The 13,739-nt window shown below is 35.7% G+C and overlaps 1 protein-coding gene across 1 annotated transcript in view; it reads left to right on the top strand.

Moving 5' to 3' along the window:
* Positions 1-512: 512 nt before the first annotated feature.
* Positions 513-13,739, top strand: part of LOC104496592 (sodium leak channel non-selective protein-like) — a 24,604-nt gene continuing 11,377 nt past the window's right edge. The window contains exons 1-2 of the mRNA XM_010139736.1: positions 513-620; positions 2,952-3,134. Of these exons, the coding sequence (XP_010138038.1) occupies positions 513-620; positions 2,952-3,134 (291 nt within the window). The remainder of the gene's footprint in view (positions 621-2,951; positions 3,135-13,739) is intronic.

The following is a 13,739-nucleotide window of genomic DNA, read 5'->3' on the forward strand; positions in this document are numbered from 1 at the left end:
TAGTATATAGCAAAAGGGCTCTCCTGATTTCAGTGAAGAACATCAACATCTGTGGGCTGCTTAACATTGCCTGTTTGCCTTTGGCACGTTAGGCTTTATCTTAGCCTAGTGTAATAAATTGAGGTGTCACCCTTAAATTAAATGTCTCCAGGTTAAGTCTATCCAATGATTACTCTGGGTTTAAGTTCACAGCAATAGCATTCTTTGCATATTGGTATGAATTTTCTGCCAACATTGCTAAGTTTCTGGTAATTGTTTTTGTTGCATACCTTCATGTAATTTTTTTATAAACTAACAAGAGTCATGTTAGTGATTTATTTAGGCAAAGCTTTTTAATAAAATGAAGATCCTGTTACTCAGAAAGTAGAAAAGCAGTTAGCATGAAAACAAAATGCTTCGGGTTATTTATAAAACTGTTCAAAATGCATTAAAAAATTCAGTGAATTAATGTCTTCTCTTTTTTTCTTCCCAAGGGGGATTCATAATTATAGATAACAAAAGTTAACTTCAGGATGCTAAAAAGGAAACAAAGTTCAAGGGTGGAAGCCCAGCCAGTTACAGATTTCGGTCCTGATGAATCTTTGTCAGACAATGCAGATATTCTGTGGATTAACAAACCAGTAGGTATCTCATTTTGTAGTTACTGATTTAAAGTGAAATGTAACTTGTATTGTCAAAATATGATTTCCATAAAAGATTCTGAAATAGGTATTTGTCAGAAACAGGTACAGAGCTATAGCTGTTAACCTACCAGTTAATTTTTTGCAAAAAGTCCAGAACTAAAGTTTTCTCTTGGTTATTACAGACTGATGGGGATGGTTAAGGAGAGTTTGCCAACCAGTTCACCTACTGATTGTTTTTTTAAACAGCCCTCCTTTCAATGTCTCTGGTTTCTAACATTTTGGTTGGCTTATAAGTTAAGTTTGTAAAAAGACTTTTGAAGGGGAAAGCTGTAAAAGGCTTTTGAAAAAGGTGTGAAAAGGAGTATTTAATTGCTAAAGTAACATCCAACAGTTGGCCCTTTGTCTTTCAAATTTATCTGTTTACATCACTTACAAATATAAAAGTATATGTTGGAAGGTAGTTCTGAAGTACAGTTCACATTTTCCTGGTATCATTTAAGCTACAACCTGCCCTAAGAAATAGATAGATCTAAAAGTATTTGGAAACTTTAAACGGAGGAAAGCTTAATTGGGAGTAGGGCTATTAATTGAATTTGCAGTATTAAAAAAATGCCTTTACCATGTAAATATGGTTATTAAGATTATTTATTCAGTAGTCAGTGTGCATCTGGGATTCCTATATTTTGAATAATTCATGGTTTTGCAGAGAAGGCATTTTCACATTTCTCTTGAAGTAGTGTATAAATGTTTACTTTGTAAAAGCAGAAAGTCAAATTTCTGAAATAATACACATTGTGGCATTAACATCCATTTAATGGAACTGTCATCTCATTTGGGGTATGAATGCCAGATCCCATCAGCTTTGCTGCTGGGTTTTAACACCTGAATCTTTTACAACACCCATATATATTAATTCATGCTAAATAATCTTAAGGAGAAGTTTGTATTGATGTATTACTGGTGTAATAATCTCAAAATGTCATTGCAGAAATATATGCTGGGTTACTTAGCCATGTTTCTCAGCACACAGTACATGTTTTTTTTAGGAAATAATTTTTTTCTTGTTGGACCGATGGACTGGTTGTATATTGCTTAGCATGTACAATATCAAGATTTTGCTGTGTCAGAGAATGGTTTTTTTATCAGTCACACCTTAATATTTCTGTTAATTTTTTTCATTTGAAACAAGGTTTGAAACAGAGTGGGTCTTAAAGAGACATCATTAGATCATTCATCAGGTGCCTTCCACTTCCAGATTATTAGTTTTGGCTTAGAGTATGCAAATGATAGAGCTATTCAGTTCAAGTTAAATATCATTACACTTAGATGAGTGTACAGAGTATTAAATTAGGTGAGTGTTCTTAAATCTTCTTGATATCAAAAGATCTGAGGTGGTATAAATGAATGTGGAATTTTTCCTCAGATGGAAAAAATGTTATAAATACACTTTAGTTCAGTGTTCTTTGGAGATTTTCCTCGCTGAAGTGCCTTTTTGTCCTCTTGTTTTGATAGACATGAACTTACCAACACTGATTCATTACACTTGTCTGATTCAATGGTGTTTTGATGTAAAAGAAAAAAATTCCAGCCTTAAACTCTTGTATTGGAATATTCTGCTCTTTTGTTAGACCTCCTGTTGTGACTGGCACTGAATATCAGCCTTGTTAATAATGATTGTAGTGGGACTGAGTCCTGAGTAGTCGTAGAAATGAACTGTTCTCTTATAGAAACAAAACTTGTTTGAAACAAAAGTGAATTCTGATATTAAGAAGCAGTTCTATCTCTTTCATATTTATTCTTTTTATAAATGGAAGGATGCTTTTTAATCCCTGCGCCACTCAATTTTTGGAATTGTAAACTGATTTAAAAATCAGTTCATCTAAATGTGGAACTAAAATTTTCCGCAGATATTTTCATTTAATGTATTCACCCCATTTATAACATCAGCTAATTCCACTTATTGTCTGCACATAAATGTGACAAGTTGTCATTTTAAAAGAAATTGGATTACAAAAGCCACAAAGCAGAAACAAGAGAATCCTAATTCTCAGTTTCCTGGCTCTTAATTCATGGTTTCTGAATTATACAACCTCCCATATTAAGTAATGAAATTATATACGTATAAATATACATATACATATATATATTAAAAAAATTAAGTCAGGGATACTTATTTTTTGGCGAACACCTTTAATATGTGGATCATGATGTAAAAGAAAAATGAAAACATGGGTTTACAAGAAGTGCCAGCACAAGTGATGGGGGCTAAATATTTGAGCTTTTTCTGAACATCAAAGTAATCTCACAATGTCTTGATTTTTTTTTCAGTGGGTGCACTCTTTACTAAGAATCTGTGCCATCATCAGTGTTATTTCTGTTTGTATGAATACTCCAAAGACCTTTGAGCATTATCCTCCTCTCCAGTATGTGACATTTGCTCTTGATACTCTGTTGATGTTTCTTTACACTGCAGAGATGATAGCAAAAATGCATATCCGTGGGATAGTTAAGGTAAGCGTTTGAACAGTATTCTACATCTGCCTGAGAAACTCATCTGGATTGACGCTGGTGACATTTGATCTTTGTTTTTCAACTTGCCAGTTCTTTTTGCCATGATTGTTTTTAACTGTGGGCAACACAATGGTGCAAAAACAGAAAAGACAGATTGACAAAGATGCAGCTTTACTGCATCTTTAATCCCCCAAAATATAATGCCAACATTCTTAATAATGGTTTCCTACTAAGAAATAGATAGCTTCATTGTATTAATATAAAGAATGAAAGGAAAAATAAGCTACGTATACATTAGCAAGAATGTTTTGTTAAATGTCTAGAGATCCATGTATGGACTTAGAACTTTGATTTTCATCACAGAAGGCTGGATGTGATGTTGTGTGGTTACTTTATTTAAATATGAACATATGCCTTTCTATGAGCTAGATGAGAAAATTATCTTGCTTTACTGAATTTTTTCCTTAATATAATGCATGTTGGTAAACAAATGCTTCTGTTACCATATGTTTACTGTTGTTGCTGGACTAATTTGTATATGTAGTTGTGATACAGGAGAATGTACAACTACAGAATTTTTCAATAATCATTATTTTGTACATTATCTTACTGATTGTTTCCAGTATTCTATAAAAAACTATAAATTCAGCTAACATACAGAAAATCCATCTGCAGACCTTATTGACAATACAATTATGTCACTATTGGAAGAATAGGTAATCAGTGTGTTATCCTTCCTCTTTGCTGCTGAAAGGTCTGGTAACTCCACAGACATCTGAGCATGCACTTAGCTCTTCAGAATTTGTTCTGCATTTGGAGATAGTATTTTTTTTTCAGTGCCAAACTAAGCTGTTATGTCATCATACTTAATGAATATTAGTAGTAAAAGTATTATTAACATTAATATTTAGAAAATTACTGAAATAAGATGATTCTGAGAAAAACTTCATGTGTTGCATGAAGCCAGAGTAATCCTTTGTGAAGTGCTATTTCTGTCTGCTACCTGTACTCGTTTGTTCAGAGATGTCTTTTAAGCAGGTGAAGATGAGGATACAGAATTGTGAATGGGAAATTAGTGACCAGTGTTCCCATTTGAACAATGTGGGAGTAACAAGTTACTATTACAACAAGTATAGATCTTGCAAAGAAATGGGTATGTAGCTAGATATTAATTCAGAGAGAGGGAAGGGTGGCCAACAGTGACTTCTGAACAAAGCTTGATTTCTCAGCCTTTGTCTATGGAAATAGCAACTTCACTCACAGGCTGTGAGTAACATGCTGCTGCATATTCTAACACCTAATAGTTGAAAGGGACAGTTGGAATGTCCCTGCAATGATCCTTTAGTCCAACTGTATGATTGCTTCAGGGCTGACCAAAAGATAAAGCATGTTGTTAAGGGCATTGTCCAAACGTGTCTTAAACACTGACAGGCTCGGAGCATGGACCACCTCTCTAGGAATCATGTTCCAGGTTTGACCACCCTCTCGGTAAAAAAGTTCTTCCTAATGTCCAGTCTGAACCTTTCCTAGTACAGCTTTGAACCATTCCCACATATCCTATCACTTGATCCCAGGAAAAAGATATCAGTACGTCCCTTTCCCTCCTCTGGAAGCTGTAGAGAGCAATGAGGTTGCCCCTCAGCCTACTTTTCTCTGAACTAAACAAACCCGAGGTCTTCAGCTGGTACTCATAAGATAAACTTATCTTTGATTGTTATATGGTGAACTTGTCTTTGAAGCATGTCTGACAAGTCTATCCACACAGAATGAATAACTCTCTAGAACTAGTTCCATTGCCTTGATTCATGTTATACATGTATAGATGACAACACAGATTATTTCATTTTCACACTGACATTTTACTCCTCATGTGGTAGATAAAAATTCAGTAGAATAGATTAGCCATAACCACTGTGCACAGAGATAGATTGCTTGAATAGAAAATGGCTGCATTTGTTGTTATTCGAACAACTGAGGATTTGCTTACAGCTTAATGTCTTGTAGCATTCATCAGATAGTATAGTTTCACTGAAGTGGAGTGTCTTCATTGGTGCGATTCATGGGATCATAGAATAACTTGGAATGGAAGGGATCTCCTGAGGTCTTCCAGTCTGACTTGCTGCCCACCAAAGCATTTCCAGTTAGATGAAAATACTCATGGCTTGGCTTGTACAGGTGAATCTCAGACTCCTCCAAGGATGAAGATTCCACAAGTCTTTAGACAGCCTGTTACAGTGCTTGATCAAGTTCATGTAAAAACTGTTTTTCCTAGTTCTTAATCAGAATTTTCTGTGTTCCAATAGGAGCCACTTGTATCTTGTCTTACTTCTTACTTCCAAGGAGAGTTTGGATTCATCTTCCCTATACTCTCTCATTAGGTAGCTGTAGATGACAACAAGGTCTCCCTTTTGCCTTCTCTGCTGAAGGCTGAGCAGACCCATGTCTCCCACCCTCTCCTCCTATGTTGTGTGCTCCAGCTCTCTGGCCTTTTTGGTGCCCCTCTGCTCGCTCCATTGTGTTTATGTCCTTCTTGTACTCGGGATCCCAGAACTGCACTCAGCTCAAAATTAGGTTTGTGGATATGGTCTCACAACTGAATAGAGGGAGAGGATAGTTTCATTGGACCTGGTGGCCACACACTATTCATGTGAGTAAGAGAGAGCTGTAGGAAAGTAATACGGGCTTGTGTCATGTGTAGCCACTTTCATAACACTGTATTAGAACTGGACTGGCCTTTTTTTCCAGTGTTACCAAATGTTACCAAATTGTTTCTTTCAATGCTAATCAACGAATAGTGCCTTTTTAGTGAATGTTTGACTTACTCTTAGGATTATTGATTCTAGGGAAAATATTGCTTAAATATTTCAACTCTGCCAAGAACATAATGATCCATGCACTTCCAAAGGCAGTAGCAATCAAAGCAAGATAAGGCTCTGTTTAGAAACCTATTAGCATTTATTAAATATGTTTGTATAAGAAACATCTTCATATAAGGAAATTTGTTTGTGAACTGTAGTCCTAATTTAAGTGCAATCAAGACTTCTAGTGAACGTAGGATCAAATTATGTCTTGCCATATGGTTCTTCTGAACTTCATCATAAATCAGTATTTCAGTAAAGGCCTTAGAAATTGAAATGCTAATAAACTTTTGAACTGTGATTAATGCAAAATTTTAGTCTGGCAAGAAACCTAATTTATGGAGAAGATAGGCACCATCCACTTAAGTCCCAATTAATAACAATGTAAGTATAGCTGAGCTAAGAAGATTTTGAAAATGTTAAGTCATGTTTAATTAACATCTTCTGAGGACAAATGAGAAATTTGCTTCTTTTAGTTCCCAGGGGTTTTTAGAAAAGGAAATTAGTTTCTGAAAATCCTAGCCATTTGTCTGTGAAAAAGATTCCCTTTTCCCTGTGTAAACTAAGTGACAAACTAAAGTGATACATCCATCCAAGTGGTTTTTTTATTCCATCCAGAAGGGAAGTTAAACTGAAATTTTACTTTGACACATCCAAGTGTTTTGTTAGTCCATCCAGAAGGGAAGTTAAACTGAATTTTTACTTGACATTGTGACTTTAAGTACTTGTATTTCCTTCTGAATAATTGTTGCTGTGCTGCTGAAATCTATTAAAAATTTGGGCTGCCTATGACTTGAAGTGTTGATTGTTGCTTGTTCTATTTGCAAAGACAATTGACAGAAGGTAGAGTCTTTTACTTACAAAGGTACTGCTTGTGTAGATATCCACCATCTACAAAGAAAATAGACACTGATGTGTTTAGACAAGGAGCACAAAATATAAACATTGAAGAAACCCAAAGATGACAGTATAGAATATATCTACTGCAGGGTCCAAAACCAGGATATTGATATTCCTTACTACTGTTATCATGCGCAGTTTGCTTCTAATAGGTGTTATGATAGATTGACTACTCTGGAAGAACTGGAATGGGTATAAATGTGCACTGTAACAGATTGTATTCAGTATAGAGGCAATGCCTGGGATTAAAGTCCTGAAAGTCTTGTGATACGATAATCGTATTATAGTTTTGGTATTGCAGACTATTGTTATTTGTCATGAACAAACTACTAATTAGTAAACTAGTGCTAAAAATATGTGTGTCTACCTTGAAACTCTCTTTGCAAAGTTAAATACAGGCTATAAATTCTTACTGTTGAGGTCTTCTTAAATTCAGAATTCTAGGACAGTCTGCCTAGCATGGCTGGCTGCGCTGTATAAAATACACGTAGAAACAGTAAGACAACTTCTAATGGTTTGTGAAGTTTTATATGTGATAGAGACAGAGAATTAGACCAAGTCATTTTCTTTCTTACGGCATAATTTTGTGCTAGTATTCTAAATTATGTTCTAAATTAAAGGATGTTGGCCTGTGATAGAGCTAACTGTGAAGGGATAGAGTAGCTCAGGAAAATGTTGTGTACACAGTATTAAGTCTCTTTCAAACAGATGAAGTCAGTAAATATATAATGTCACTGACTAGAGAATAATTTTTATTAATAGAACCTGGCTTCCAACTGAATAGTTTGATGACATTAAATGTTAGGTATTAATTACTTCATCAAGTATTTTAACTACTATTCAAGTACTTACAAGAGAAACTTGTGGCTTACTATTTTAATATATGTTTAACCTATTAGATTTTTATGAGCAAGTAATTTTTAATATGGATTTCAGTCATGAAAATATGCTATAAGAAGTACAGTGGTATTTTAATATTATTTTAAAGAAGTGTTGCATTCCTAGATATGCAAGTTTTCATAGTTACATATTTTTCCTGCAACCTTTCTATGTAGATCACACATTTTAATGATTTCAAAGCATTACAAATTCTGTTTGCTGAGTATCACAGGAATTAATAGATGATGTTACATAGCCACATCAATGTTTTTGTAGGAATAGCTTATAGAATAGAATAGAATCATGGAATCATTTTGGTCAGAAGAGACCTTCGAGATCATTAAGTCCAACCATTAACCCAGCAACAGCCAAGTCACCACTAAACCACATCCTTCAGCACCACGTCTACATGTCTTTTAAATACCTCCAGGGATGGGAACTTCACCACTTCCCTGGGCAGCCTGTTCAGTGCTTTACAACCCTCTCCTAATAGCCAGCCTAAATGCCCCCTGGAGCAACTTGAGGCAATTTCCTTTTGTCCTGTTGCTTCTTACATGGGAGAAGAGACCAGCCCCCACCTCGCTACAACTTCCATTCAGGTAATTGTAGAGTGATGAGGTCTGCCCTCAGCCTCCCTTATTCCAGGCTGAACATCCCCAGCTCCCTTAGCTGTCATAAGACTCCAGACCCCTCACCAGCCTGTTAGCGGATGACTAATAAATTGTGTTACAGACATACCTTAAAAAGAACTAATGTTTTAGAAATTAAAAATGATCTCATTAAAAGTTATTGAAAAAAATTTAAAAGATTACTGTTGAATATCACAGACTTTCTACACATGAAAAAAGATGTGGATTGTGTAAAAAGACCATTTTAATAAAATGTGAATGAGATTCTTCTAGCATTACCACATACATATTATTTCCTTGTCTCAGACCTAGAAACATTAAATACAAAGTATGTCTCTACTTTAGAGGTGTTTGAAGGTAAGAATACAGGCCAGAAGACCTCTTGACTTTAACTTGTTAGAATATCAAAACATGATATGTGGGGAAAGGCAGCAAATTTTACATGAGGTTTAGTGACACCAGAATAGTGTGGATTTTAGGAATAGGAATGTTTTAATTGAATGATACCAAATTTCTATTTTTAATTATTTTTGAAAATAGAGCATGAGCAGTAGCCATCACTGTCACGGATGTAGAAGTCTCCCAGTCCTTATGTGATGTTCAATCTCATCATTCATTCAGTTCAGTGAATAATTCAGGGATGTTTCAAAAGATTACTTAATTTAATTTTGTTTTTTATTCTCTCATGTAAGATGGAAATGCATTAACTTAGGCCATCTTCATGCTGTAATGTTTTCTGCAGCTATACTTAGGTATGTTTGATCAGCAAATATAGGCTGAATCATAGTATCCTGAAACATTCCTGGTATCTGGTACCAGGGTGGTTGAATAACACAAGATATCCGGTATTTGGTAGAAGTCAGGAATCTCTTTTATGTTGATGCAATGAACAGTGATGGGTTTGTAATCAACTAGCCTCTCGCAGAATATATTTACTTTTTTGGCAACCATGTTTTTATGCTCTAAGTAATAATTTGTTAGGTCAGAAATAGTCTGTGTTACTTGGAGTTTATCAGGACACATATAATAAGGTGATTGCCGGAATACCTGGAGTGTGAAGATTTGGAGTTATAGGCAAGGTCTAGCAAAGTGACTAACCTCTGATTCATTTGGATCATAAAACTGGAACTTCCACATTTAGCTGGCAATTATTTTACTGCCTGTTATGGGTGATTTATATTTCTATAAATAATCTGAAAGTACAGCACTGTGTGCAACCATAATATACTTTGGATTTTTGAGTGAAATTACAGCATTCTATAGAAATAAATGCAGTTTTGGCCACCATAGTACTACACCCTGTACCACTGTATAAAATGGAATGAATTTAATGCAATGGTAAAAGTTATTGATTTTAATTTGATATTTATATTTACATGATCTCTTCAGTTCAGAATTTCACTTTCTTCAATTGATCCTAGATTTGTTTGTGTGATCTTTATTTCCCAGGTTGTAAATAGAGTTCAACATCTCGAGTTCAGATTTCTTTCATGTCTCAGGCTCTTTGGTCAGAGAGAACTCTGCTATAATCAGCTGCATAAAGGAAGTAGTAAGTCTGCTTAAATGAAAGCAGATCAATCTCCTTCACTGTATCTTGAATAAGATTTAAACTGTCTCCCAATTACATGCAGTTTGTATCTACTGTGTAACTTACTGATTGATTGGCAGGCTTCTGAGAGCATCATTAATTAACTATTGTTTGTGTCTGTCAAAATAGTTCATGAGTCAGCTTGGAACCTAATTGACAAGACTCTCAGTCCCTCAGAATCAAAGCTCATATTCACGTGCCCACTCATGTCACTTATGAACGTGACTGTGTGCTTGGCATAGGTCTGTTCATCGATTCAAGGAAAGTTTCCAAAATTATCTCCTCAATGAAAAAAGGAGGTGAGGTGGAATTAGAGGAATGAAAGATAGCTTTCAAGCCTAGAATAGGTGTGGTATTAGATGAGCATCTCTGAAAGCAAGCAGGGAGCCTAAGCTGTGACAGAAGGACTTTGAATTGGTGTGGTGCAAAAATTACATTCTGTTTTCTAACAAGGTGTCTTCTGTGGGTCATCTCACATGGATGTGAACAAGGTAGGGATACCTTACTTTAAGGGTACCTTTAGAAGCTTTTACTTTCAGCCTTTGTGGTGGAATAAGGAAATAGAGAAATGTTCCAGGTAAATTGCTTCTATTAGATACAATTGTACTGGTGGCATTATTTAAAATAAGATAAACAAAGAGGAAGATATGTCAAAATCTGAGAAACTTCCACAAAACTGTGTCCATGATGTGAAAGAATTTACGTTCACTACAAAAAAAAAGAACCAAGTGACAGATGTCTCAGGTGAAAATTCAGCCTTTAGGGAACGAGGGGTGGACAGATATTGTTTCCCTCTATGGACACTGTGAGGTATGTGAAATTATCTTCATTATACCACATTCTCATTGTGGCTTCTAATCACAGTCATGGTGGCATTTTAAAAACCTACGTTGGAATCATGTTGTGGAAAGGAGGCATGGTTTATCCCGGTCCTCTGAGATTAGCACTGTAAAATAAAAACCATGAGAATTCTCTCTCCTGTCTTTTATAAAAGCCTAGTTGACACTTATTTTAATATCATCATACTGAAAATTAGAATTTTTTTTATATAGCACAAGTAGGACACTGAATTTAATAGAAATATCTTTCCTTTCATTGTGCAGTTATGACACATCAGCTAACAAAGGAGATTATAGATAGTCGGAAGTAACAGTCCTTGACGTTTCCCCCATTATTATATCAATTACATTCGCAGCAAAACTCTTCTACTAACTGAAGTAGTTGCGAGTGGATTTGTCAGACTTTATTTCAGTAGCATGAAGCGCTATTCACTGACTTCAGTACTCCTGCAAGGGGCTGAAGTGAGCGGTTGCACCATTAGCTTTCAGCACTTTCTCAGTGAATTCGCTCAAGAAGTGAAACAAAGCTTAATCCTCCACCAACCCAGTCACAGATAGATGGGAGCCATTTCCTTTGCTTCTGTCTAGTGCTAAAGGACAAATTACTTAGTTAATTGAAACCAGTGACTTTCAGCATGTTAGGTGTTCCCAGGCAGCTTGTTCTGCCTTGTGCAGAACACACGTTTTCCTTGTCCTTATTCCAATAGGTGCCTTGGTTGCTGTAGTTGCTATGGGTCTGCTCAGGAGGAGAGAATTGAGGATGGAGCATTCTGGAGCCTTACCTGAGCCATGTGGGCTTTACACTGTACTTTCAGTTCTCTGTCAATATAACGAATATTCCACCTGCGGTACAAGCAATATGAGGTGGAGACGGGCTTTTTCTGCTGTAATGAAATACTTGGGTTGCCATGTATCTAAACTGGGATCTGCAACTGTTTCCAGTGGCAGCTGATATCTGTCTGCATATTCTGATGCTTTTATACCTTTGCTTGCATGAAATAGATTTTTGGGCTTAAAATAGAAACTTTTAGTAGGATTCATCAGCACTAATTTCAGGGTCTGCAACTGTCTCTAATTAGTTGTTTTTCTTTATTGACTGATTGAAGGGAATCTTAAAGTACCTAGGAGGCTGACACCGAACCTTTACATATCTCACAGTCAGCCTTTACTCTAACGCATTACTTTAGATTTGTTGCCAATGGGCAGGTAGGCACTACAAAAAGTATACAGACAACTGGATGCCAGCTTCTTTAAAGTTTATGGCACTAACTCATTTATGCTTAACTGAGTTTCTTCTATATTCATCCTAATTCAGAAGTTTGTCTCGAATAATGGATTACAAAACTGTTGTTTATTGTACTTTATTACAAGTATCTGTTTTGCCTTTTTTTCAGTACTTTTAATATTAAATATTCCACCTTCATCTAACAAGAATGGAGAAATTGCAAATTAGTTTAATCCTTCTGACAAATGACGGAAATATTAATTGAATTGCGGTTGAAACAGTGTCAGCTGGCTCACTAGCTTTTAGTAACTTTATCAAAGGAGTTTCTGCTGTATTACAGGCTGAAAACTGAAGATGGAAATTCTGAAATTACTGCACTTTGTGACTTCAGATATGCTGTACGCCTCATTGTGTATAAATGGAACAGGAAGCTGTGTTGTTTTCAAAGGTCAGGTAGTAAAACAGAGTATGTGGCTCCCGTCATTCTGTGTCGACATGATCTGATGTGCCCATGAAGCCTGGTGGTGAAAGCTCAGTCTTGGGATTTGCAAGTTACAAACAGTAGTGAGAATCTCAACCTGGAGGGCAGGGGCATCATCGGTGGAATCAGTGGTAACAATGAGAAAATGATCAGATGAGAAAATGATCAGATGCTTTGAATAAACAGAGTGTAATTATGTGGAGGGGAAAAATAAAAAGAGAAAACTACTTACCTGTGGCACTAAAAAACTCACAGAGCAAACATGAAAAAAGACCCTGTTGACTTGAGATTTTTTTCCCTTTGACTCAACATCTTGAGATTATAATACTAAAATTATTTGTCCTTATGACAAATTATTTTACATATCTATATTAAAGAATTGGAACTTTTTTTACTGTGTGTAACGCTGTTGGAAACTGAGATGTGTAGTGTAGGTGCCATGCTATTCTGTGCTGGCAAAAAGTATATTTTTTCATATTATCTTAAAATATAACTTTAAAAATAGTGGAATATTTTGGTGTTGGCAGCTGTGATTGTTAGTTTTAGATATTATTTCATAGCAAAGAGTATTTATATCCATTATTTGAATAAGACATTCATTCTACAGAAGCTGGTTCCTGTCTCACCTTTTTCCCGTGTTTATCTGTTGCTGTTTTGCTAAGTGTGTGTGTCCATCACAAGGACATCTGTTCCCAGCCTACTGGGATCCTGTTGCTCGTGAAATGCTCCAGTGCTGTTTCCAGTCACAGGAAATGAAAAAAACCTGAAAACTAATTATCACGAGGAAAACAAATATGAAGTTGCCTGAAACATGCTGCTAGTTGGGTATTACCGCCTGTGGGCCAGGGAAGGTTAGAGACCATGGCAGGAGAATATATGCTTCTGTTTCTATGGTTACTTGTGCCTGGTTTTGTTGGAGTGTTTATTACAGGAAAGTAATGACTCATATTACTCAGTGGGGCTTTTTTTGCACCACTTTTGCATTAGAGTATTAGAAAATCAAAGTAATTTAAATTACTTTGTGAACTTACGTAGGCAGTATTTCTAAATAAAAAAAAATGGTCATTTTTCTAACTGGTTGATAAGTCACAGGAATTTTTAGTAAGAAATTTTTTTTTGGGGGGGGGGGGGGGGGGGGGGCTAGAGACACAATCTGGAGGAAATTCCCTAAAAAAAAAAATGTTTAAAAGATTTTTAAAAAAACCA

Source organism: Buceros rhinoceros, unplaced genomic scaffold, assembly GCF_000710305.1.
Source record: "Buceros rhinoceros silvestris isolate BGI_N320 unplaced genomic scaffold, ASM71030v1 scaffold41160, whole genome shotgun sequence".
Taxonomy (NCBI): Eukaryota; Metazoa; Chordata; class Aves; order Bucerotiformes; family Bucerotidae; genus Buceros; species Buceros rhinoceros.